Source organism: Arvicola amphibius, chromosome 7 (genome assembly GCF_903992535.2).
Source record: "Arvicola amphibius chromosome 7, mArvAmp1.2, whole genome shotgun sequence".
NCBI classification, from domain to species: Eukaryota; Metazoa; Chordata; class Mammalia; order Rodentia; family Cricetidae; genus Arvicola; species Arvicola amphibius.
The window spans coordinates 88,432,386-88,460,375 of record NC_052053.1 but is presented as its reverse complement, the minus strand read 5'-3'; the positions used below and the strand labels follow the sequence as shown (position 1 = coordinate 88,460,375).

Here is a 27,990-nt window from a genome sequence, read left to right as displayed (position 1 = left end):
AAAGGACTGTGCTTCACAGTTTTGTGATGCCCTCACCAAAACAGACATTAGCAAATATTCAGTGAACATCAGATGTGTTGTTAATTGAATGTCAAATAGCCATGGCATGGTTGCCATTTGGTGTTCATGCTAAACTTGAAAAATCTAAAAGTGCCATCTAAAGAAAAGGGGATTATGTGTTGCATACATTCTGCCCTGTACAGTGTCTTGGTAAAAGAGTGGTCATCCCCAGAGTCACTAGAGATCATTAAACTTGCCTATGCCACGTCTTCTTTTTGAAGGTCGTTTCTCCCAGATGAGTCTGATTTCTACCAGGCACAAATCGGAGATGCCCTCTCTTCTGCAGTCCTTACAATCTTCTGTTTTTACAAAGGCTTTTTAATTTAGTTGGGAACTTAATAACATTTTAGTGACTGATTGTTGTCACAGAGACAGTCAATCCCCCTTTCCATTTTTATACTTTCTATTTTTTGAGTGCCTCGTTTCCGCCCCACTTTGTTTTGAAAGAGAAGCTCCTTGTGTTTATAACAGCAAAGAAAACCACCCTGCGAAATACAGTGCTTTCCATAATAATCAGGGCTCTCGAGCTTCTAAATTATGTAACTCGCTTTAACAGCATTTAGCGTGCTGATGATAATTACCATAAGAGTCCCAATTACTATTATAAGTACATCTTAAGAAGAGACCATCTTTGTGTTTCTATCCTTGAGTTCGTATTACACTTATCAACTAGAATAAGCATTTGTTGATGTCAGCTCTTTTCAAATTGGTCGTTTGAAAAACCCCAGGCATGGAACTGCCAACTCTTTTGGTTTGCATAGAATAGGTTTTTGTTTTCTTTGGCTCCTTATGATCACCCCAAGGTTATAGTCTTAGCAGAAATTTGTGACAAAGTTCTCTCTAGCATGCCTGAAACCCACAGGTGTGTCAAATGCACTGTTTTCTAGGTAGATCACATTTGAAAAAAAAATTTATTGAGGCAAAATTTATATGTAACAACAACCATTTTTAATTGTACCATTTGATTACTCTACCCTGGCTAAGCCTGGAAACATTCTCATTCCCTAGGACCTTCTCTCAAGTCCTGATCTCTTATAAACAACCACGTATCTTTTGAATTTTCTAGCATAAAAATCTAGGAGCAAAATTACCAGGCCACGGGGCAGATATATGTTTGACTTTGTTGGATATACTACAAACTGTTTTCCAAAATGGTCTTCTCATCTTCTTTTCTTTTCGTAAGACTTTTTTATTTTATGTGCGTTGCTGTTTTGCCTGCACATATGTCTGTGTGAAGGTGCCAGATCCCCTGGAACTGGAGTTACAGACAGTTATGAGTGGTTGCTGGGAACTGAACCCAGGTCCTCTGGAAGAGCAGCCAGTGCTCTTAACTGCAGAGCCATCTCTCCAGCCCTGATTGTTTGTCTCATTTTTTATTCCACATCAATAATAGATGAGAGCTTCATCCCAGCCAACTGTATTTTTCATTCTAATCAATCGTGTTTGTGTGTGTATGTGTGTGTACTGATGGAGACTGAAGCAAGGGCCTGCATGCACTGAACAGCCATTCCACTGCTGAGCTACATCCCAAGCCCTTAATTTTGAGACACAGTTTCACTGGGTAACTTAAGCTGGCCTCAAATTCAGGCTCCTGCTAGCAGCCAGCTCCCAAGTGCTGGGATTTCAGGCATATATCACCACACCTAGCTTTACCTTTGTTTGAGTCTAGTTATTACAGTGTGTACGGATGGTATCTTGGGTCTCAGTTTCTGCTTCCTTGATATTAATAACGTTGATTATCTTTTAATGTTCTTACTAGCATTTGCATAATTTCTTTTGAAATGTGTCTGCCCAAATCTTGTGTCCAGTTTTCTATTGGGTCATCTATCTTCTTTTGTTGACTTGTGTTCCTGGGTAACAGCTGGTCCGAAAAGAAGTCAGTTGGAGTTCTAACCGCCGTCCCTCTGCCGTCACCAGTTTATACCCCGCCATTTCCTGCCTTTCCTGAGGACAGCTGGCTGATCTAAGCCTCGGTGGAGGCAGACGCTTGCTCACTCACTTTTGTCTTGGGCACTTTGTTGAACGAAGAGATGAGAACTCTTCTTTTAGAGGGGTCAAAACAAAATTTAAGGGAAGGTAAATAAGTGGCTATGATGTAAATTTAATGTAAAAGAGCCATAAGGAGATATTTAGAAAACCAAAGTACTAGCTCTTGTTAGTGTGGTTTAGCAATGACCTTATTAAAGGAGGCGGGCTTCAGGCGGGGGTGGCTGCGCTTAGGTGAGGAAGGGCAAAGGGCAGCCTAGAAGTCCATGACAGCTAGATTCAAAACACAGCATTTGAAAGACTCTCTGAGGTCACATTGTGGAGAACCTGATCTGATGAGGAAGAAGGGCTGACTCTAGGGTGACCACGAGGACATTAGTAGTAGCCAAAGAACCCTTTACAGGGTGTGACCTCTTCAACTCACCCCATGCCATCTTTTCTTTGCCTCTAACCCTGGCTTTATTAGTCCTAGGTATTCAGTTCTAGCTCTTCTGGATCTCCCAGCTTCTCATAAGGAATTGTACCTCCCTCAAAGGAGACAACCTAGCTCTGAAAACCACATCGGCTTGGACCCCATCTTTCTTTCTTGGCTGCACAGAGGAACGCCTTTGGTAGCTGTCTTGGAAAGGGGAGCCTCCTAGGGATTCAAGGTTAGAGGATGTTAATCTGACAGGCCTATGTGCTTACTGGTTGTGGCAGTGTTGCAAACCCAAGACCAACAGATATGTTGCAGTGCCCGACTCAGGAGCCAAGTTGCTGAGGCAACAACTCGAGTACCTCATGCCTCTTAAGACGCAGCCCCACCTTCACGGTCACAGCAAAGGCATTGAAAGAGGCTCACAGAAGTCTTTGCAGAGCAAATAGAGAGAGTTAAACACTTTGCACTGTGTACTGGCTTCTGGACAAGATCCAGGGATGGACAACATCAGCCCTAGGAATCTTCAGGTCAATTGGAGTGGTACTAGAAACTAAGGATAGAGTTTCCCCCAAATCCTCATTTATTAATGAGATCTCTTACTACTGTAGTCACTGGCATGGGGAAAAATTAATACCTTAAATCACAGCCATCTATAATGCTAGCATTGCTTTTTTTGTTTTTGTATTGTTTTTGGAGACAGGGTTTCTCTGTGTAACAGTTCTGGCTGTCCTGGAACTAGTTCTGTGCACCAGGCTGACCTCAAACTCACAGAGATGCACCTGCCTCTGCCTCCCGAGTGCTAAGATTAAAGACGTGCACCACCACTGCCCACAACTTGCATTACGTTTTAACAACTAGTGAGATAATCATTTGCAAAGTAGACACTAGCTAGTGGCTTCCTTTTGGAAGGAGAGAGGTGACAGAGTTAGTGTGAAGATTCTCAGAGTCAGACAAATACTTGTTCTTCTTTAATCAACTAAAAATATAACCATTATCATTCTCCAAAAGGGGTTTTTGTTTTCTTGTTTGTTTTTATCTTAAATAAAGAAAAAATTTTCACTGGGAATCACTGCCCTAAATCTAGAGATTCATTCAGAATAAATACTTTCATATATGCTAAAAGTTAGTAGAATAAGGTTTTATCTCTAAGAAAATAATTCAAAAGTCCATAAGCTCTCTTGTAGCACAATGTAACCACAGTTTGTTATTCAAACAAAGGGTGGCTGGTTCTGTGTTTGTCTTTCAGCATGATAAAAAAAGCAATGCAGCCGGGCGGTGGTGGCGCACGCCTTTAATCCCAGCACTTAGGAGGCAGAGGCAGGCGGATCTCTGTCAGTTCGAGACCAGCCTGATCTACAGAGCTAGTTCCAGGACAGAGAAACCCTGTCTTAAAAAGATGGAAAAAAAATGGAACATAAGAAGTTTTGTTGAATAAACCCCAGGAAAATAAAGCTGGCAAAACATCCTAAACTTCAAAATGTCCTATAAATTCAAGATTTTTAAAGATTTATTATATATATTGTTATGTCTGCATATATGCCTACTCACCAGAAGAGGACACCAGACCTCATTACAGATGGTTGTGAGTCACCATGTGGTTGCTGGGAATTGAACTCAGGACCTCTGGAAGAGCAGCCAGAAGCCAGTGCTCTTAACCACTGAGACATCTCTCCAGCCCAGCTAGTCAACGTTTGTTAACCGTTATCTCTCCACAGTGATGAACCTGCAGAACAAACGGTACACTTATGTTTTTCCTTCCCCTGTTTCATATCTTTAAATACAAAGAAATCTGCCTTTTGTGAATGCCGGTGAGACTCTGCTAAATATCTTCACATAAACTTTATCTAGTACTTTCACTTACAAAAAGCTATGGCCTTTTCCATCACCATCTGTCGCATAAGTTTTGATTGTTTTGTGCATATCGATTCAATGACTTATGTTTAAAAGAGTTGAGGATGCATAGGACTTTGTAGCAAAGGTGAAAACAATCACATGTGTCCATTCTACAAGAGCATTTACTCAGGACAGCACCATTAACCAGACAATCCTGGCAGCTGGCTAACTGACAGGGGAGGTCGGTCTGTCTGGATATTATTATCTGTAATAATATTATTATTACAAATAAGCCACCAATGTAAGTACAACATGGGGGTTTTCGTTCATAGAATTATGCACATGATTTGCCCCATGCAAACATAGGGAAATACCAACTTCTTTGTCTCTCCTGCAGTTCTGTTCCCACAATAATGGAAGGAAAGAGGAAGCTGTGGGCTTTCACGTGGGCACACTCTCTCTGACAGGACATAGAAATCCATCTTGTTCATTAAATTCGGACTCAGAGGCCCTGTGTTCTCATCTCCTTGTGGTAGAACTCTTCTCTTGATTGATCCTCACGTGTGAGAAATCCTTCATTGTAAGGTCCATAAGGCAACAGGAAATTTCATGAGCTCTCGTGGCACAAATTATGGAACCTGTGGGCTTTAACTGTCTGCTGAATGTCCAGTCGTAAGTAACAAATTACACTAAGGAAATCTAGGATGCAAAGTGATCAAATAAAAAAATGGTGTAAATAAGAAAAGATACAGCTTCAAGTACATTAAAAGAACCCAAAGTTGTTAAGCTTGAGGATTTTCTTCAGACTAATGCTCTTTCTCCATCCACACCAGAGACAAGAGGCTGTCTGCTCTAGCTCGGCATTTGGCAGCATTGTCTAAGCTGTCGAAGAGTCCACATGCCCAGCAGAGTGACGGCCAAAAGGAAAAGATGATAGGTTGAACCTATGCAAAGAAGACGGTAAGGGTGTGTCCACAGTCTGGAGAGTCATGAAAGAGAAAGGCAGGGGAGAAGGGAAGCAAAATGCAGAGATCTCCCAGGGAAAGACAGCCAGAGGCAACTGTCTTGCTCTGCGCAGAACCCTTGTCGTACGGGGTTTAGAGGTGATATGTGTGGCCTGTTGTTGTCCCTGTGTTAGAGACAACATGGAACTAAACGAAGGAAGACTGGCTGAATGTGTCTGTCTGGTAACACTGACCCTCTGTATTACTCTCCCTGTCGCTGAGATAAAATCCCCTGACAATCAGCCTACTGTATTGGCTCACAGTTCACGGGTACACTCCATCATGGCAGGGAAGGCGTGGAGGTGGCAGCTGGTCACACTGCATCTGTAGTCAGGAAGCAGACAAACAGAGACGACTATATATGTTCAGCTAGTTTTCTTATTTGTCTTTAGTCTAGGATCCCATCCCATGGAATGGCAGGTTTTCTCACTCTTAGGATAGGATTTCTCACTTCATTTAACCCAAACTCAATAATCCTTCACAGGAATACACACCCAGAGACTCAACTCGTCAGTGATTTAGATGCTGTCATGTTAACAGTCAGTATTGACCATCATACTCCCTAACCCATTCATGCAAAATGCTGGTATCATAACGTATCCTTATTAGGAGTTCAGAACTTTAGATTTCAAGTCTCCTTTGTGAAGAAGTTAGAAAACAGGGAAACAAAAAATTAAATTAAATTTAAATTTAAAAACAGGGAAGCAAAAAAGACACCATAACCTGACATTTTATAAATACAATACCTTCATTAATTCTTTGGCAACTTACTACACACATCCGATAAATTTTGATTATATTCATTTCCCACTTCTCCCCCTAACTTTTCCGGGAAACACTCCCTTCTCCCTGCCTCCCTCCCAACTCAGTGTCCTTTTGTTTTTAAAAGTAATCCAGTGAGCCCAATTCATGCTGCCAAAATATCCCTGTTTGCTGGAGCATGGAGATCTACCGAGGCCACACCCTTCCAGAGAACTGATTCTCCTCACTCCAAAGCCACCAAGTATCAGTAGGTCATCAGCTGGGGTAGGGGTTCATGTGCCTCTCCCCCTCCACCCCATGCTGGAATATAACCTGATATTTTGGAGTCCAGTAACACAATGGCCATCTTTCTTTGCAGCTGCCCAAAAACAAAGTCAGCTAGCGGCCAAGCTCACTTGTAAGTGTTAATGAGTAACCACAGGACACCAGGACAAAGAATGCTTCTACCAGGAGAGCTCAAAACCCAGGAAAACAAATGGGAAAGGGAGCCTGAAGAACCAGACCCTGCAGAGAACAGCAAGGCACTCTCTGTTCACAGAGCAATAATTAGTGACCTGATAGATCTGATAGGACATTTCATCCCCACAACTCTACTGAGGACACTAATGGCTGCTGCTAAGTGACCATTAGTAAATAAAGAAGCCAGAAACCATACCTGAATTTCAAACTTATCATCTGTATTTGTGCCTTTGCCTTCCTAAAATCCAGTGCGGTTATATCCACATTCACATTCATTAGCATTGCACTGGGTTTCGCAGGTCATCCTGTTACCGGAAGAATGAAAGAACAAGAAAGGCTCAGAAAATTTCTCTTGCACTTGGCAAATCATATCGTGGGCCTGAAGTATAAGAATCAAAAATACTGCTCTAAACAGGACAGAGTACAAACTCTCTTGAAGCTAACGTGAAACACTCAGTACAAGAGGCAAAACGGTGAAGGAGTTCTACCAGAAGACTACAGAGCAGCAGGTGATAATCACAAGAAAAGAAGGAAGTGTGTCTGGGTAATACAAGAGGTTCCTTTTCCACTTCCTGGGAACTCCAGAAAGGAGGAAGAGAAATTGGGAAAAATGAGTCTTCCCAAGAAGAGTTCCCAGAGAAGAACATTTCCTAACGGTTCAGACTGAGCAGGATCCAAACCCCTGTGACTAGAAGAAAAAAAGTGGTAAAAGGACTCACAGCCTGGCACAGCTTCTCGAACTCTCACACTGAGGAGAAAGAGAAGGTTCTAAGGACTTCTGGAGTGGGGGCTTAGAATGTCAGCTGTAGAGGGTATAAAACTTGAGTTTAATCACCATCACGTACATATGGGCAGGTACACACACACACACACACACACAGAGAGAGAGAGAGAGAGAAAGAGAGAGAGAGAGAGAGAGAGAGAGAGAGAGAGAGAGAGAGAGAAGACAGAGAGAAGAGAGAGAAAGAGAGAGGAAGGGAGACCGACACACAGAGTTACAGCTAGTCCAAAGAATAGGAACTTGAGTGGCATCCTATGTATGAAAAGTAACAGTGGTGTTAGACTATAAGACAAGTCATTTCAATTTTGAAAGACGGATTTATTTTTATTGATTTTTATTGAGCACCACATTTTTCTCTGCTCCCCTCCCTGCCTCTCCACTCCCCGCTTCAACCCTCCTCCAAGGTCCCCATGCTCCCAATTTACTCAGGAGATCTTGTCTTTTGAAAGAGGGATATTTAAATAAAAGTTTGCAACCCAAAATACTAGCCAGGCAAAGAATGAGATAGGCAAGCAAGCTGAAAATCTCTTTTCTAGCTGGTCTTTCTCAGAAGTTGAAAGTGTGGTCTAACTGAACGAGAGCGAATATCAAGACAGGTGACAGAGATTAGGGAGAGTCTCCCTGTGGAGGGAAGGGCAACATTCTTCTGAGCAGCTGGATGTCCTGACGGAACCGTGCCTTGCACACTGCGGCAGTAGTGTGGTAAGATTATGTTTTTGGGAGAGCATCCTATTCTAAGTGTTAAGGCGGTGGGGGGGGGGGGTGGATCATTAGACTTCCAGGAGACCTTTGTGACATTTTTTGCAAAACTCAGATGAAGTGTAGTTGAGACTTAAGCTATGGTGGTAGGAAGGGTCACTGTAGCACTATTAATAAAAACCCAGAGACCGATATCGGGGTTCAACCTGAAGGTCAGAAAAGCAAAACAGCCAGAAACTGACTCTTGCCTCCACCTCAGTCTGAAATGGCGATTCAGCCTCCAGGAATCTCGGGATGAGACTGTGTCTGAGAGCTGTCCCTCCCGTTTTATATTCCCCTCTAGTGCTGGGATTAAAGGCATGCACCACTACCACCACTATAGCAAGCTAGTGTGGCTGCTGGGATTAGAGGTGTGTGCCACCACGGCCTGGTCTGTAAGGCTGACCAGTGGGGCTGTTTTACTCTCTGATCTTCAGGCAAGCTTTAATTATTAAAACACAAATGAAATATCTCTACAGGTCACAAGTATATGGACACATGGCTGGTATCTGATGGCTGGAAGGGAGCTCAGTTTTATTTTACTATAGATCTTTAGGGCATGGATGCAGAACAAGGGCAAAGGAGACCACATGAAAGAACTGTAGCTTCAAACCCCGGAAGCTGGTCTATAAAAGGCAGGAAAGATTCCCTTTGACACCGGTAGGAAGGAAGGGAAGATCCATTCCAGTCGTACTTTTTCCAGTAGAGATGACTCGCGGGGTCACCTGGGAAATAGAAAGGAGCTGCTGCCTTTGTTTCTGATAACATTCTAGTGTCTGCTGAGAACTTCAGACCTCAGCAAGACAGGGTCAGTATAAAACACGGATGAAGAAAAGAACATCAAAGCCCACTCGACTCTGACGACTTGACCCCGTGATGTGGACCAGGGTGGGCGGAACAACCTGCTTCAGGAGAGTCATGCCAGAACACCTGAAGCACAGCATGGACAACGGATGCTTTGAGCTGCATCAAGGAGCCTTCCACCCGAGACCAAAGTTGGAGAGGTCGTCAAGGACCAGAGCTGCGAGGCCTTGAAGGATAAGACATAAAGCGTGGATAGGACACTGGGGAGCCACTGGGAAGTTAGGCAGGAGAGTGACATTACTTGATTCTCAAGACCATTCTAGGTGGTGTCTGCAAACAGATCAGAAGGAAAAAAGAGTAAATATGAAAGTGACGGCAGCAAAAGATGCCAGCTGGACTGAGAGGGCCTGAAGCGAAGATTCGGGCATAGTCGGTATCTGAGAGGAGCTGATTTTATAAGATCCAATAAGAAAATCAAAATTCAGACTGATCAAATCCCTTATATAAAATGGCATTGTATTTGCATTTAGCCCAGCTATGTCCTCCCTTATATTTAAATATTCTTTAAATTGCTTATGCTACCTTATGCAAAGTAATTGCTATGCTATATCACCATATTTTATTGGGGGAGTAATGATGAGAAAAACTCTCTATATATTCAGTGCAGATGCAGCTTTTTTTTTTCTTAAGTTTTTAACATCAAGTTGGTTCAATCCAAGATGTGGAGCCCAAAGGTACAAATTGCTGGATATACATGGATCTGAGAACTTCTGAAGATTAACCCACAGCTCTTTGCTATGTTACATCTTGAAGTTCGGCATACCGGGGTTACTCCAAGGTTGAGCAACTGAGCTATAGGAGTACTGAGTACCATGACAGGGAAAAATGGAGAATAAAGAGGAGGGGTAGCAGTAGCTAACCCCAAATTACTGCCACCCCTCAGTTTCAGTTCTGTTTAGCTGGAGATGTCTGCGAGGCATGCAGGTGAAGGTGTCAAATGAGCAGCTACACAGACTACTTCAGCTTCAGGCTCGAGTTGTGTTGAACACATCCTTTGCTTTGAGTTCAGATAAACTCAAAGTTGAAAAAGAGAATGAAGATTTATTGAGTTCCAGTAAATTCCAAACACACATCATGCCCCAGAGGTTTCTCGGGTATATACTCATGCTCCACCACTGACTCTGTCCGTGCCTGCTGTTAGAGTTACTATATGCTATGATGAAATATCATGACCAAAAGCAAGCTAGGGTGGGGAAGAAGGATTTGGCTTATGCTCCCATATTACTGTTCATCATTGAAGAATGTCAGGTCAGGAAGTCAAACAAGGAAGGAAACTGAAGGCAGAAGCTTAAGCAGAGGCCGTGGAGGGGTGCTGCTTACTGGCTTGCTCCTCATGTCTTGCTTTCTTACAGAACCCAGGATCACCAGGCCGGCGATGGCACCACCCACAATGCAAAATCAAGTTATAAAAACAAAACAAAACAATCACACATACACATCTCATAATATTTTCAGCACGTTTACAGTGTTTGTGGGGGGCCACAGTCACATTCTATGCCAGTCACACTTGCCTGGAAGAGAGCGAGACAGGGCAAAGGAGCTAAAAGATGCGATCCTCCTTCAACATGACGGACAGACGGATGAACCACAGGGTCGAGACACCTAACTTGCTCCAAGAGAAACTAGAACTGAAAGATGGCCTGACCTTGAAGACAGCATGGTCGGGGGGGGGAGGGGAGTGAGGGGTTTGGAGTGAGGGGCATCCAAAGGACAGGAGAGAACACACTTCACAGCCTCCCTCTGCTCCTTCCCCAGCTGCGGAATTATTTATGGCAATTTCCCAACCATCTTGCGCTGGTGTTAATCAACCTGGAGAGCATTCAGGGACAAGTGCCAAAGTTCATTCTCGGTAACAGGCAAGGTTGGAAAACACAGAACCGTAAAATGTAAATAGAAAACAAACCAAAATAACTAATATGACACCTTCTCCCACAAGAATCGTAGTTCTCTGGTGACAGCAAGGATAACATATGAGCTTTATATTTGTTTTTTTTTGTTTTTGTTTTTTTTTTTTTTTTTTTTTTTAAAAAAAGAACAGTATCAAGTTCTGGCAGTCTGGAACCTTGATAATAAAATCCCAGCTAAATCCAATTGTAATGGAAGAAGCTGACATTAGATTTTCTTTGCTAAGCAGACACGACTAATTGTTCTTTCTTCTTGTTTTTCTGTAATTTTTTTGAGATTATAATATAATTACATCATTTCCCCCCTTCCTTTCCTCCCTGAAGACCCTCCCGTATGCCCTTTCTTGCTTTCAAACTCGTGACCTCTATTTTTCATTTAGTATTGTTACACACATATATGCACATATATGCACATGTATATACCTCTGTATTTGTAAACACATTAACTGTAACTTGCTCACTCTCTCTACTGTCACTCGAATGTACGTTTTTAGGGCTGGCTGTTCAGTATTAGATACCTAGTTGGTGTGTGCTTGCCTGGGGAAGATGACTCCTTCCACTCCCAGCTTTCCCTAGTTGTCTGTAGTTCTTTGTGTAGGGCTGCGGCCTATGGGCCTTCCCTGTACCAACATCAGCATGTCCATTGTTGGTGTCCTTGTTCAGCTCACATTTAGGAAGTCTTGATGGTGAGACTTTATGGGTGTACTTCCTGACATTCCTAGGAGATGCAAGCTTCCTGCTCCTCTCATTCGCAATCTCTCTGCCCCCTCTTCTGAAGTGATCCCTGAGCCCTGGGTTTAGGAATCGTTTTATAGATGTATATGTTGGGACTGGGCTTCACAACTCTGGACTTTAGCTGGTTGTGGTCTTCTGTGCTGGTTTCCATCTGTTGCAAAGAGAGGATTCCCTAATGAGGAGTAAGGACTAGACTTATCTGTGGGTGCAAGACAAATATTTAGAATGTAGTTATGGATATGCTGCTTTAGTAGAGTGACGTGGGTTCTCCTCCAAGGTCCATGACTTCACTAGCCCTGTTGGTTGGCTAGGTTTCCAGTAACAAGTCTGGTTTCCCTCTTGTTAAGTCAGCTTAAGTTCTATCAGAGAGTTATCGGTTACCACATAGGTATATGGACAGTGCTTCTTGTAGTCCAGGCTGGTTTGAACTCACTGTGTAGCCAGGGATGATGGCCTGGAACCCCTGGTCATCCACCTGCCTCCAAATTCCAAGTGCTGATGTTACAGACATATGCCACCCAGCCAGGTTTATATTAATTTTTTTTAAATTTAGTTTTGCCTTTTCTTTTTGAGATGTCTCACTATGTAGTCTTCGCTATCCTGAAACCTGCTATGTAAACCAGGCTGGCCTAGAACTCTTAGAGCTCCACCTGCTTCTGCCTCCCTTGTGCTATGATTAAAGGCGTACACCACCACACACATCTTATAGTAAATATTTAAAGTATAAATATAAAAGCTTTGGGTAGGGAATGCATGGTGACTATTTAAAGAAGAGAGATGGTAGGTTAAATAGTCATTGCTTTATTCAAGTTATTTTGCAATGCAAGAAAAATCATCAACAAGACATACAGTCTTTACTCTGTATAAGCATCATTTATCTAGATAGATAGATAGGTAGATAGATAGATAGATAGATAGATAGATAGATAGATAGATAGATAGATCTGTATTTACATCAACAAGACATATAGTCTATATTCTTTGGGACTAGAGAAGAGATAATTGTTACTTAAAAGTCAAAACCATTCTACTTTAATAACTAACATTAATATTAACAACCCCTAGCCCCACCACATCTCCCTCCCACAGTTTGAGGAAGTCATGTTAGATTATTTATAAAAATAATTGGCTTTTTAAAAATAGTAATATATCTACAGTCTTCTAAAAGAAACTGTGCTGGGGAGAGTTCTCTTAGCCATGACTCACTATGTAACTATTAAATTCTTCAGAAAATAATGGAGAGTATTTTTATAATATTGATCCTAATCCTACAAATGAGTACTTTATGTGTCTCCAGACATAAGCTCCCACCCCCAACCCCAGAAAGTGATAAGAGTTTAGGTGCCGTTGACCTTGTTTGATTTTTTTTTTCTGGAGATCTTTTACTAGTTGTATGATGTCATTTTTACAAAATAATGTTCTTGCCTCTCTGATTCCAAGAATTTATCAAAAGAATAAAATATTTATGGAGTTATGCTGATTAAATGCAAGACTTCCATGCAATAAAAACAGCAGTTCTAGGCTGGTAAGATGGCTCACTAGGTACAAAGCACTTGCCACATAAGCACGAAGACCTGAGTTCCATGCCCAGGACCCATGTAAAGATGAAAGGAGAGAGCTAACTCCACAAATCTGCCCTCTGACTTCCACATGCATACCACGACATGCGTGTACTGAGACACACACAATACGCACACACACAACAAAGATTGATGAAAACTTTTTTTAAAAAAGCAGTTCCTTGTAACCTTGACTTAGACACTCACGTCTGCTGTGGACATGCAGGTAATGAACTCAGATTACACAGTCCGTGTCATCTAGAAAGGAACGTGTCATCTCCCCATCAATCTCAGGGCTGTGTGGTTTGGGGGGTGAGGGGTGGCAAAGACTAAAAGGCCCTGGCTGCTCACTGCCTGTCTATGTCGTTTTGTCCCCGGAATCCCAGAGATGTGTCTTCCACCAGTGTCACCGCCCTTCCCTCCAAAGGCCTGGAGCACCTGAAGGAACTGATCGCCAAAGACACTTGGACTCTCAAGAAGCTCCCTCTGTCCTTGAGTCTCCTCCACCTCACGCGGGCTGACCTCTCTTACCCAAGCCACTGCTGTGCTTTTAAAAACCAGAAGAAAATCAGGGGGTAAGTAGCAGGGGCCTGGAAGGAGCAAGGAGAGGCCACGACAGGAGTTGGATTCGTTTTTAAAATTTGGAAAAGAATGTGATTTAAAACCCAGGAGGGAAAGAACTGCAAGCTTCCCCATGAGCAGCAGGAAAGCCCTGGGCCTAATAGCTGTGGGAGCAAAGTGGTTGCAGATGAGAAATAAGGCCAACATTGTTGGACTGCGGCGGGGGAAGGGAGACAATACGAAATGATGACGTCGTGGAGAGAGGGCTCACTGCGCAGCTAATTTGTCCGGTGTGCAGGAACAGTGAAGCAGGTTCAGCTTGTATCCCAACCCCATCAGCTTGTAGCTGTATCATCTCAGCGTTCAGCGTAATCATTCAACTACCCTAAGCTTCTAAGGTTCGAGACCATCACTCGTCATTCATAGGGTTTTGAGAAGATAAAGCAGTTTACTGGAAACATTTGGGATTGAATATCTAGAATGTCACAAGTAAAAGGTACTAGCTATGACATGTATTATTTCAGTAGCTGGCTACTTGCAAGAGTGCCAAGGATATACTCCATCACACTTCACACTTCAAGCTGTCCCTGACCTCTGACCTATTTCCTCTTTTGGTCTCGTGCCATCTCCTGTTCTAACTCCGCCTTCGTTTGTCTATTTCCATTTCCTTTAGTTTCTACACAAGTATCTACTAGGTGACTTTCTACACTCATAATTTTAACCAGAAAAAAAAAATCGGGACCTAATCACAGAAGCAGATGCAAAGAGGAAGGTTGAAGAGCTAGGTGAAGGGGACTATCACAGCCATAATAGCTGCATGGGGCCCTGGGTGTTGATATCGGGTGCTATACTAACACTACATGGCATTGAGTGGAAAGGATTGGGGATGGAATGCATGGTTAGAGGGGACCTCGCTGGCAGATCTCGCTCTGGTGATACAGTAAAAATGTAAATCCTTCCAGTCCCAACAGATACATCTACAATATAACCCCTGCACCTAAGGCCTAGAGATCACTGAGGAAGAAGGGATGGAAAGATTATAAGAGACAGAGGAACAGAGAGTCTACTGTGTTGTATCTCCTAGGAATGTCAGAAGCCACACCCATGGAGATTCACCAACATAACAACCAAAGCAGGAACTGAACAAGGACAACAATAGGCATGCTGATGTTGGTACAGGGGGGGGGCCTGTAGGCCTCAACCCTACACAAAGAACAACAGGCACCTAAGGGATGCTGAGAGCAAGAGCTAGTCTTCCCAGGGAAGAGCACACCAATTTGCTCTCCGATAACAAATGGTCAGCTCTGAAACCATAAACATACAAATAACACTAGACAGGCTGAATAGGTATTTTATAAATAGGTATATTTATGTATTTAGGCATATACACACATAATAACAACTACAATTAGTGAAAAAGAGGGTACAATGGAGGGTTAGGAAGGAGAGAACAGGAAGGGGAAATGATGTGATTATATTATAATCTCAAAAAAATAAAAAATAAATTGAAAACATAAATCTTATTTCTATGAGTATATCTGTGGGCTGTGGCCACTTATTAATTTGTTAGCAAATATTTGGTGAGCATCTCCTGTGTACCTGGCATTATCCTAGCCACAGCAGGAGTAGGAGGAAGCCTTTTGCATGAGTTTATAATCTACTGGAGGAAGTCAACAAACAGAGAAGGAAATTTCAGTCTGGGCTGGGAAGGGATGAAACAATGGGGTGGGGTGGTTTATTTAATAGACCAGGAAAGAGTCCCATTAAAAATAGCGGCTATGTCTAAAACTGAATAATGAGTAAAGGTGGCCAGGAACTTCAAGGCAAAGGGAGTGTAGAGTTCTGGAACTAGGAACAGGAACGGTGTTTAACAGCACTCACAAACACATGCTCCCAGTCCTGTTGTAACAGCTCGGAAAAGCTACTCCTCTGTTCAGTCAATGCTCTCATTCCGCTCACAAACGAACGAGTTTCACAGACCTGCCCAACGTGGCACTACTGGTAACCACAGGAGCCATATCCTAAGTGGGCTCCCATGTCCATGATTTTCGATCATGATTTTTCTTCAAGTGGCTCAAGATGGTGAGAAGTAAGATCAGTGTCCTTGGTCACAATAGGAGAAGTGAGGTCGTATAAATGGACATAGCAGAGGGTGGGAAAGATGGCTTCGAAGAGGCCTGAGTCCCATCCCCAGCACTTGCATTGTGGGAGAAGAGAACCAACTCCCACAAGTTGTTCTTTTGGAGAAAAGAAAAAAATAATAGCAAGTATCATAGAGGATTGACCAATGTTTGCTGAAAAAATACTAAGCTACACAGAAGTAGAATTTACCTGAAAAAGTATTGCCTCCAACACAACTCTCAGATAAATAGCATGCTAACCAAACTTAGAAAGCATAAAATAAGGAAGGCAGAGTTGCACAGTAAATTAGAACTCAGACTCCCCCAGGACATGTTTCTTTAGAACTGGCTCATAGGGAGCCCCTCTTCTCATCAGCGAAAGCAAAGAGAAAACGGCCTTGGCTGCCAAGCTGTTCAGACAGCAAACCTCGTTTGTTTAACAGAGAGCGGCATCTGGGTTACTCAGTGTAATCTAAAAATAACTGCAGCTTCGTTTTGGTTCTAGAAAACCCACCTAATGAGCTGGGTGGTGGTGGCGCATGCCTTTAATCCCAGTACTTGGGAGGCAGAGGCAGACAGATCTCTGTGAGTTTAAGGCAAGCCTGGTCTACAAGAGTTAGTTCCAGAACAGGCTCCAAAGCCACAGAGAAACTCAGTCTCAAAAATAAAAACAAAACAAAACAAAACAAAAAAACAAAAGAAAGAAAAGAAAATCCACTTAATTGCTCAGAAAATGTAGCTTGGAATGAAGCTTAAAAAGCCTGCTGCAGATGAATGCATATGTAAGGTTACCATGTTATAGCTCAAGATTCTGAGCTGTAGACGATTTCTGGTCATGGCCGGGATCCCATAGGCTTAGCCAGAATCTGGATGCATGCTTTTATTAAAGTGTTTTTGTTGGTCTTTGAAGTGCTTGGAGTGATTTCTGACTAGGAAGGTTTAATTCTGCCACTGAAACTCCACGCCGCGCTGTGATGCATGCAACATAACAAACCAAGTTAATGTTTTAAATGACGAGGCAGAGGCGGGCCCATCCAGATCATGAAGAATCTGTAGCACCAAAACATGAGAAGAAGTAACTTGTGTATCTTCCCAGGGCTTAAGGGGCACCAAGGTGGACTTTAAGCAAGAGGTGACTCATATCTGTTGCCTTACAGAATCCTGGAGTCCTTGATGTGTAACGAGAGTAGCATCCGGAATCTGCGCCAGAGCAAATCAGTGAACGTGCTGAGGGGTCCCCTCTACCAGGAGTACGAGGAAGATCTGAGTGACAACAGTGTTGGGTACAAACGAAACCCCAAGTTCCAGGAGAGCTCGGGCAACTCTCATTATTACGTATTCTTCGAAGAACAAGAGGATGAGATCCTTGGTTTTGGCCAAGAGCTCAAAAATCCTCAGGAAGAGACTCTGCTAGCCTTCGACAGTCACTATGACTACACTGTGTGTGGGGACAATGAAGACATGGTGTGCACCCCCAAGTCGGATGAGTTTAACCCCTGTGAAGACATCATGGGGTACAAGTTCCTGAGAATCGTCGTGTGGTTTGTCAGTCTGCTGGCTCTCCTGGGCAACATCTTTGTCCTGTTTATTCTCCTTACCAGCCACTACAAACTGACCGTGCCTCGCTTTCTTATGTGTAACTTGGCCTTTGCGGACTTCTGCATGGGGGTATACCTGCTTCTCATGGCCTCCGTGGACTTGTACACACAGTCTGAGTACTTCAACCACGCCATCGACTGGCAGACCGGCCCTGGGTGCAACACGGCTGGCTTCTTCACCGTTTTCGCCAGCGAACTATCCGTGTACACACTAACAGTCATCACCCTGGAGCGGTGGTATGCCATCACCTTCGCCATGCGCCTGGACAGGAAGATCCGCCTCCGGCACGCGTACACCATCATGGCGGGGGGCTGGGTTTCCTGCTTCCTCCTGGCCCTGCTCCCCATGGTGGGAATAAGCAGCTACGCCAAGGTCAGCATCTGCCTGCCGATGGACACTGACACGCCTCTTGCTCTAGCCTACATTGCCCTGGTTCTGCTGCTCAATATTGTTGCCTTTGTCATTGTCTGTTCCTGCTATGTGAAGATCTACATCACAGTCCGGAATCCCCAGTACAACCCTCGCGATAAAGACACCAAGATTGCCAAGAGGATGGCCGTGTTGATCTTCACCGACTTCATGTGCATGGCCCCAATCTCCTTCTACGCCCTGTCAGCACTGATGAACAAGCCCCTTATCACCGTCACTAACTCCAAAATCTTGCTGGTTCTCTTCTACCCCCTCAACTCCTGTGCCAATCCATTCCTCTATGCTATCTTCACTAAGGCCTTCCAGAGGGATGTGTTCATCCTGCTCAGCAAGTTTGGCATCTGCAAACGCCGGGCCCAGGCATACCAGGGTCAGAGAGTGTGCCCAAACAACAGCACCGGTATTCCGATTCAAAAGGTTCCCCAGGACATGAGACAGAATCTCCCCAACATGCAAGATGCCTACGAACTCCTTGAAAACTCCCGCCTAACTCCGAAAATACAAGGGCAAGTGGCAGAAGAGTACAGGCAAACGGCCTTGTAAAGTGGCGCTGCACTATTTGCAGTGGGACTTTAAAAGGCTGGCTTCTTGAACGCACATTCTAATCTAGGACACATGGGTGCGTAGCTTCAGGCAGGTGATGTTTCATAGGGACACAGTTCATCTCTAGAGAGTATTATCTCCAAGAAGGGAGAAAAGCTAGCAGCATATCCAAGTCCCAGGCAACATGGAAATAGTCCATGCTCGCCAGGGAACATGTCCGTCTATGACACTGGGTGACATACTCCACGGATACCAACGGGACCATTCCCCATCTGCCTTCTCTGCTTATGTAGTGTTGTTTAATACTGAAGATCGCCAGTGTTCAGTTACTTAAGCAGCTTCATGCTGGCTCCCCTGATATAACCAAAGAAAGTTTTTGTCCCTTAAAACTAAAATGCCACACTTGAGAGGTGGAGGCAGGGAGGATCCAAAGTTCATCCTTAGCTACAGAGTGAGTTCCCAGCCTGTCTAGTCTACATGATATCCCATCTCGAGACCCAAAGAATCCTGGAAAGCCAAACATGACTAGATGTTACATAATTGCTTCCACTAAACATGAAAAGGGGGAAGTTTAGCTGTGAGTTTTCTTTTTTAAGGCTCTGAAACAAGTGTCTCTTCACCAGCATCTACCTGCTGTGACCCAGCTGTCCTGCATTGGCTGGAGAACCTGCTGAGATCCCATCTTTGGTGGTTGAGCAACCTAAGAATTATCTTCTTGTAGAAGATGAGAGCTCCGGAAGACATTTCTAAGCAACACGTGGGAATGAGGTCAGACCACACTTAGTCACCTGTTGAACAATGTGACTACACACCAGTTAACTGCTGGGCTTTGAGCAAGTCTCTGGAACTCCAAACTGAAATGGAGGCACTTGTTGCCTCTTCCATTTTGAAAATTCTAAGTATATCTCATCTTTAAAGATACATTCTTGTATCTTTAAACCTGGTTTTTCTATCTTTCGGAGCTGCTGTCTACTTCTTTTTGGAACCATGCTATGACCCAAGAAGATTTTCCTTTATTTTATTTTGATCATCATGTCTGAACCAAAAATTCTTCTGAGTGACTATGTGGAGACTGATCCCAATTATTCATCTAATTATTATAACTATATTGCTGTTAAGTCCAAAACAGACTGTCATGTATGCAGTAGACTAATAATACAGCCTGGTGTGGTGGCGCACACCTTTAATCCCAGCACTTGGGAGGCAGAGGCAGGTGGATCTCTGAGTTCAAGGCTACCCTGTTCTACAAAGCAAATTCCAAGATAGCCAGAGCTACACAGAGAAACCTGTTCTCAAAAAGACAAGAAAACATTGACTAATAATGGAGTTATTATGTGCCTGTGTAGACTCACTTCCCAGCACTCACCTCAGCCTCACGGGTCGGTTTCTTAGCATGCATCTGCTCACACCATACTAGCATTGTCAAGAGAGAAACCTTTTCATCTGACGCTGCCAGATTCCTTCTAAGCCTGCCAGTCATGGACATAAAACGTTTATGTCCAATAGTGAGCTTGCTTCAAACGGCCAGGAGTTCGTGTCTACAGGAGTACCTCCTGGGTTTCCTGACTGGAGAGCTCCTTACTGCACTGTTCTAGTGTCTCACCTCACCCGCGAAGCCGATCTGGCTTTTGCTGCTCATGACCCAAAGCATACAATAAAAAAGTTTTGTCACTTTAAGTCTGTGAAGTAGGATTTTGTGGGTCACCTCACTCGGTCCTTACAAGACGGCCCTGGCGCTTTGTCCATAAACACTGGCTTTCCTGACAGTTCACTAGTAACTACTGAAGTTAAGCAAATGTGCTACCCATGGCATGTGTTTCTCTCTTGTGATGTCTTGGTACCACATCTGGACAGACGATGTGTTTCATCTTGAGTAGCTGATCTAGTGCTTTGAAAACGAAGTCCTAGAGGAGTGACTTGAACAAGATTGTTACCAAAATGCACATGGGCAAAATGAAATACGTTTTCTTCCTGTACTAAGGTCTATGGTATTTTTTTTTAATTTGTTGATTTCTTTTGAGGTTCACATTATACGTGCATGTTAAAATCAAAGAGGAGAAAACACTGTGCACATCTGCTGAGAAATCCACATTGACTGATTAGCAACTCCAAGAATGTTAATTAGGATTCATTAGTAGGCATTTATGGATAAGAATAGAAAGATAGTAAAACAAATACAGATTCGAATTTCAGCACGGTGAAGAAGTGGGAATTATGTAGGTTCGGAGATTAATTGCTTAACTTGGGTTTAGTTTTAGCCCCTCTGGAAGAGCCATTCTTTGTCCCACTCTGTATCTGAACTAACACCTTCTGGTAATCAATAAAAACCTCTTAGAAGCTGTTAACTTAGCAGAACACTAGCTTCCACCAACCCAAGAGCTAAGAAAACATCCGATGGCCTCTGTGGTCTATGGAATGGCTCCCCTATCATTGAACCTCCCTCTCTGCTGGACCCACCAATGGATTTTTAATTTACCTTAATTTACGGTTTTCTTTGTTCTGTAAAACTATAAAAAAAAAAAGACTTTGTAGAACTGTTTTCATGTTGGAACATAGAATTTGCAGTAACCTAAATCTGTGTTCCCAAGCCATGGTCACTCACAATGGCTCCAGAATAAACTATCTCTTAAACCCTATAAGATGAGAGCTATGGCTCTTATATAGATAGGGGCTTGCTTACAGTTTCAGTGGGTTGGTCCGTTATCATCATGGCTGGGAGCATGGCTGCAGAAAGGCAAGCATGGTGCTGGAGAAGTAGCGTAGCTAAGAGCTATATCCCTGATCTGCAGGCAGAAAAAGAGACTGGGCTTGGCATGGGTTTTTCAAACCTAAAAGCCCGCCCACAGTGACACATTTCCTCCAGCAAGCCCACACCTCCTAAACCTTCTAATCCTTTCTAACAGTTCCACTTCCTGGTGAGCACACGTTCAGATGTATGAGTGTATGGGCTTATTCAAACCACCACAACCACCATGTTATTCAGCAATGTGTCTGTGGGTAATAAACCCAGAAACCTTATGTGAGCAAAACTAAGGGGCTGACGGGATGGCTCAGTGGTTAAGAGTGCATGCTGTTCTTGCAGAGGACCTATGTCTGATTACCAGTACCTATGCCAGAGGCTCTCAAACCCCTGTAACTCCAGATCCAGAGGATCGGATGCCCTTTTCTGCCCTCTGATGGTACATGCACCCACATAGTACACCCATACACAGATACATGCATATATAGTCATCAATTCAAAATAAATCCTTTCTTAAAAAGATTTGCATTTTCATGTTCATTGCAGTATTATTTACAATGATGAGACCACACAGAAGCCCAGTTAAGAAACATACTTTGAAAAAACATATAGTCTTTAGGCAAGAAGGATTTTGACAAAAATCTAGCTGTAATTTATTCTTTCCTGAGATTCAATTTTCTAAAGACCCTAGATACTGCATCTACAGATCAACCCTAATGAGAATTACAAAACCCTCATTTTCTTATGATGCTTTTCAAGTTTTTCACCAAGATCCACATTAAAGAAGTAAGGTGGTCCCCTCTCTGCCCATCAATGCCTGAGGCAGTTGGGAGAGTGGGCCCTGAGGTCAGAAGGGCTGAGAGCTGCTCCTGCAACACTTGGAAGAGCAGGCTCCACACCTCCCCTGGGCAGCACAATAGAGCCAACCCCATTGGCAGAGGTGTGGGTGAGCCAGTCCTGATACCGTGAGCATGGAAGAGCTGTCCTCATTACTCATCATCACTGTGATGTCATGGGTGAGAGAGATCACCCCACCTGCCCATCAATGCCTGAGGATAAAAGCTGGCCCTGAAGGCAAAGAGCGGTAGATCTAGCCCTGTCCCTCATCTGCTGCAGCACTCTGTAGAGCTGGCCCTGAAGGTGTAGATGTGGGAGATACAACCCCGAGGACATGAAAGCAGAACCGGCCCCGCCCCTTGTTCATCACTGCAAAGAGTAAACTCGCCAAGGCAATGCAGGAGAGCTCAGTCTGGTGGTGAGGACAAGGAAAAGCTGGCAGGCTGACCACTATCCAGGCCCAAGCCAGGGTTATGGGTTGGCCTACCCCAATATCCACCCTGCCTTGTGATCTGCTGGAGCAAGTGAAGGGACCGGTCCTATAGACCCAAAGCTGAAAGATCTCTATAACACAGGGCAACAGAAGGATAGCCAAGAGGAGCTCCAGCAAGGGCCCAGCATGGATAGTGTAGCAGAACCTGGGGTGGGGGAGAGCTGCAAGGGCAGAAAGTGGATACACAGGGACAGGAAATGAATGGGATCAAGATTTATGTTGAGAAAAACACAATAAATAAGAAGAAAGTCAAAAATAGAACATCAACAAAAAGAAAGGAGGTAAACTTTTGAGAAAAGCAAGACTACTATTCCGTTTTTGTAGGAAATTCAAATTTAAAATTTACTACCTTGTATCTCATTTTCCTGACAGCAGGTGGAAAGGGCTTTAAAATGATATAGGTTATAATTAAAAACTCAAGGTAGACACCGACAAATAGTCCATAGGTCTATGCAAAAATGGGACTCAAACACTTACATTCTATTTGCTGAGGTGCGTTTCTGCTTTCTCAAAGAGTTCCCTAAGCACTCAGACAGAAGCACTAGGGTAAGTATTAATAGCTCCAACAAATGTCAGAGAAAAGGGATACCCTGCCAATCAACGCCCTGATCCAGGGGAAAGAGGAGATGGCTGACATCATGCCTGTTTTCACCATCTCGAAGCCAACTGTAGTGAACAAGAAAAACTGACCATGGCTGTGACACTCATAAGTCCTCCCAGACATGCACACTGCCACTTGGCTTCATTTTAATTAGTACAGGGGAGCCAGTAGTGGGAGAGATACTTGAAATCCAAGCATGTCCTTCCATTTCTTTATTGTTTGTCCATCCGATCTAGAGAGCAATCATTCCCTTCCAATCACCCTCGTCTTGTGCTACACATGGGAAATGTGCACACCACACTAATCTTCCCAGAGTACACACGTCTCAATTATCCCCGCCAACCTATTCCATTATGTCCCTATCCATGTGTCTGTCCAAGTGGATATACTGGGTGGGACTCCTTGCCCCAAAACCACAATGGTTGATGCTGTATCTAGGAGAAATTGTAAAACTTTCCAAGAATCATTCTAGGTGGCAGAAAGTGTGTGTAGTGATCACGTGATACGAATGGTTCAGCATTGGAGACCTTAATTACACATTGGCTAGTTTTAACTGTCAACCTGACAAAGCCTAGAATCACCTAGAAAGAGTCTTAGTGAGGAATTGTCTAGAACAGGTTAGCCTGTAGGCATGTCTGTAGGGAAATACGTTGGTAACTGATGCAGGAAGACCCAGCCCACATTGGGTGGCACCATTGCCTAGGCAGGTGGGGTGGGCTGTTGGTGGTGGTGGCAGCTGTGGTGGTGGTAGTGGTGGTAGTACCCTAAACAGTGTAGGAGAAGAGAAGCAAGCCGAGGGCAAGCCAGAATCTGTGTATTCTCTCTCTGCTCTGGACAATGGATGTAATGCTTTTAGTTCCTGCCTTGCCTTCCCTGCAAGAGTAAAAGAGGTATAAACCACATAAGCCCTTTCCTCCCCAAGTTGCTTTTATCAGTGTATTTGTGAAGGCAACTGAAGTCATCTAGAAAATACATGACAGAGAAACTGTGGCAGTTGTTCCATAGCACCTGCCTTGGGTAGAGGCAAGTGGAGGGCACGACTGGGAATTTCAGACATATGTGGTTAACTCTTGTAGCAGTTGCCCGGTATTAGCCATTTCCAGAGAATAATTCCCTAACTTTGTAGTAAGTTAACAGCCAGGCTAGTGGTGGGAAGAAATGCCCAGAAACATGTAGCCCTTTTATTTCCAGAAGCAGCTCTCAGTTTCGTCCTTTCCGAACTGAGGCAGGATAAAGAGATGGTGTGGGGGAGGTAGCACATAAATGAGAAGGGAGAGAAGCCCTCCCTCCAGAGTCTGGTTGATGCCTCTTGCCAGCTGAGAATCAACAATTTCAGCGTGTTTAAGGACATTGGTTTTTCTCCCTTCACAGCTACAAACCTGTAAGCTCCTAGAATTCTCACCAGAAACCCTATATTTACTACAAGAAAGTGATCTATACCCAATGGGCGATGAGAATCCTGACAGGTCTATCTTTATCTAGCAAGGTTATCTTTTTCTGTGAGAAGCCCTGTTTGGTCCCTGAGGTCAACATTTCTTCCTCTTATGCATAATTTCAGAATATCACATCTCCGATCACTTTGGACACCTGTCTAGTCTTTGGAGCTTGATTTTACAAGCAAACACATGTAAAACCTGTTTATAACAGATCTCTCATCAATTAGAGGTTCCATATCTTTCAATGTCTCGTTAAGTTGTTCAAATACATGCCTAGTACCTGCGGAGTCAGAAGACAATATCAGATCCTCAGGAATGAGTTACAGTGTGTTGTGAGCCACCATGTGGGTGTTGGGAATTGTACCAAGGACTGATGGAAAACAGCCAATGCTCTTTACCACAAAGCCACCTCTCTGGTCCCGAGAGAGAAAGAGGGGGGGAAAAAGGGAGAGACAGAGAGAGAGAGAGAGAGAGAGAGAGAGAGAGAGAGAGAGAGAGAGAGAGAGAGAGAGAGAGAGAGAGACAGAGAGACAGAGAGAGAGAGAGAGAGAGAGAGAGAGAGAGAGAGAGAGAGAGAGAGAGAGACCAGAAAAACAACAGGATCTCTCAGTGAATCAACTAGGTTAGACAGATTGGCCATTAGCCCCAGTGATCCACCAGTTCTGGCACACCCATGCCCTGCTTTTTGTGGGTTAGGGGAACTGGACTTGGGTTCTCCTGCTTGCATGACAGGTGCTTTATCCACTTATCCATCTCCACAGCTCCAAAGAGTGTTTCAGGAGACTACAGGAGAGACACTCACCCACCAAGGGGGCCTAACCCATGACCTGTGTTACAGACCAACCCAGAGTGGTCAAGAAACAATCATTTCAGTCTTACACGGGGCCTTGCTGTAATTTCTTCTCTCTAGTCTGTGAATCAACAGTCGGGAAATTAGCCATATCGCAGTGCGCTGGCTGAGAGAGTGACATCCAAAGGTGAGGGGTCTAGGAGACAAATCAGCTGTGCACAGGACCACAGGGAGAACTGCTCCTCTGTGCTTCTGTGCTGCTGTAGTGGGAAGAACGTATTCTCTGGAGGCGAGGACTTGGTGTGTAGCACCAGTCTAGTGTGACTAACCCAGCAGGCACTTAATGCTTTGGCAAGAGCAAAGTGGAGAAAAATGAATTTCCAAGCAGTTCCAAGAAGCCTGTGCCTCACCCTTCAGGTCAGAACTACTTAACTTTCTACCTTCTTCTCCTCCTTCTGTTCCACTGGTTGACAAGGATCCTTCAGTGTGACTTAGTTCTTGATCTCATTCATTGACCCGACAGGCTGCTAAGTGTCTTTACTAAGCACCTGGTGACGCAGGTGTATTTCACTAAGCCTCTTTCTGACTTCTCTGCTGTCTTAGTTAGGGTTTCTATTGCTGAAAAGACACCATGACCACGGCAATTCTTACAAAGAAAAACCATTAAATGGGGGTGGCCTGCTTATATTTCAGAGGTTCAGTCCATTAACATCATGGTGGGACATGGCAGGGTGCAGGCAGACGTGGTGTTGGAGAAGGAGCTGAGAGTCCTACCGACATCTTGCAGGCACAGGAAGTGGTCTAAGACACTGGGAGGTATCTTGAGCACATATGAGACCTCAAAGTCCACCTACACAGTGACCCACTTCTTCCAACAAGGCCACACCTACTCCAAAAAGGCCACACCTCCTAGTAGCGCCACTCCCTTTTGGAGGCCATTTTCTGCCAAACCATCACATCCGCAAAGGCCCTTTGTAGAAGAGCCATTTGTAGTTGGTAAAAAACAAAGGAGTTATCATTTAAGACAATGTTAGCCTTGTCCACATATGGAGTTTCATCCTTGGCCTCATTTTGATGTTGAGGTTGAGACTTTGGGATCCTTTTGGGATACCATGGCAAAGCTCAGTTTTCCTATAACTGATCCGTCTGGGACACAGGTGATCATTTAGATGCCATCACGCACAACCTGTGTTTACCAATGTCCTGAGAAAGTATAGACTTAACTGATGGGGGACCCTCTCATGCTAGCTTTACCTGCACAACAAAGTAGAATTTCCTATTGATTGCTAAGAAAAGCTAGTGCAGATTGAACTTGGCCAAAAGACATGACAAAGTGAGACACTGCACTTCAGAGCTGCTGCTTCCGGGATATAAAAAAAAACTGCAGCTATCTATCTCTGAATTAGACAGCCTATGGCCATGCTATTCTGTGCTTGTGTGTGAGTGCAGAGGCATGTGTATGTGTCGTTCCTCAGGCTCCACCCACCTTTTTTTATTTTTTTGAGACGAGGTCTCTCATTGCCCTGGGGCCTGCCTAGTAGACTAGACTGGCTGGCCAGTGGGTCCCAGGACTCATCAGGTTCTCCCTCTTCAGTACACACTACCAGGCCTGCCTTAACATGGGTTCTGGGGCTTGAACTGAGGCCCTCATGCTTACAAGTTAACCACTTTACCAACTGAGGCAGTTCCCTGTCCCTAATATACTTTTCTCTCGTCTGTTTCTGAAGGCAAGGGGTTGGGCTGGATAAGAGAGTAAAGCCCGTGTGTTGTGGTGAGTGGTAGTGAGGGGGTGAGTCTAGCTCTTGGCAGCTCGGTTACAGAAGTTAAGAGTAGATGCCTCTGGAAAATAGGTCAAGTGTGGTCAAATGTTCATGAGATCTGTTACCACTGAGGTAGATCCTAAGGTTCCACTGCCACACTAGACACTGGGAATGAAACACAGCATTTACAGAAGACTAGACACAGTTTTTACAGAAGGCTAAACTATGTATTAAGAACCATCCGATAGGACTGGACAGTGAACATGCCAACTAAAGAGCCCAAGGGACAGGGTGTCTGCCAGAAAGCTATACAGGTGCCCAGCTGGAGAAGGGTGTACCCTTCCAGGGGCATGATGAAAGAGTTGAATCAAACAAAAGCTCTAGCCAATTCCTTCTTAGATGTGGATGACCCAGTCTTTGTTGTGACTAACTTTTGGGAGCTTAAGAGATTGAAGTCATAATGCTTCCCAACTCTAGGACTGAAGACGAAGTAAACAGAACTTTTAACCATCTCCCCCAAGCCCCGAGGAAATGGTACAAGGCAAAAATCTTTTCTCACAATCTTTGGGAATTTGTGGAAGACCAGCTGTAATTTACAATTACAAAGGATACCCAACTATGTCATAATGCAGATAATGGCCAAACAGTTTTCTATTTGTTTCATGGATTTTGCCTGTGTATAAGTTTGTGTACCACTTGTGTAACTAGTGCCCAAAGAGACCAGAAGAGGGCATCAGATACCCTCGAACTGTAGTTACAGACAACTGAGAATCACCATGTGGATGCTAAGAAATTGAACCCTGGTCCTCTGAAAGAGCAATCAGGGCTCTTGACCTCTGAGTCATCTCTCCAGGCCATGTTCAAACATTTCTGCTGTACCAGAATTATAATAGTATAGTTAGGAGGTGTTTTTTTTAAGTGTTCACTGTCAATTAAACAAATTATAAACACAAAGGGTGATATATTATTCAATTCAAA

The 27,990-nt window shown here is 43.9% G+C and overlaps 1 protein-coding gene across 1 annotated transcript in view; it reads left to right on the top strand.

Moving 5' to 3' along the window:
- The window catches only part of Tshr (thyroid stimulating hormone receptor), a 114,107-nt gene extending 95,752 nt beyond the window's left edge, over positions 1-18,355 (top strand). Inside the window, exons 9-10 of the mRNA XM_038337540.1 lie at positions 13,490-13,678; positions 16,942-18,355. Coding sequence (XP_038193468.1) covers positions 13,490-13,678; positions 16,942-18,355 — 1,603 coding nt within the window. The remainder of the gene's footprint in view (positions 1-13,489; positions 13,679-16,941) is intronic.
- Positions 18,356-27,990: the final 9,635 nt, after the last annotated feature.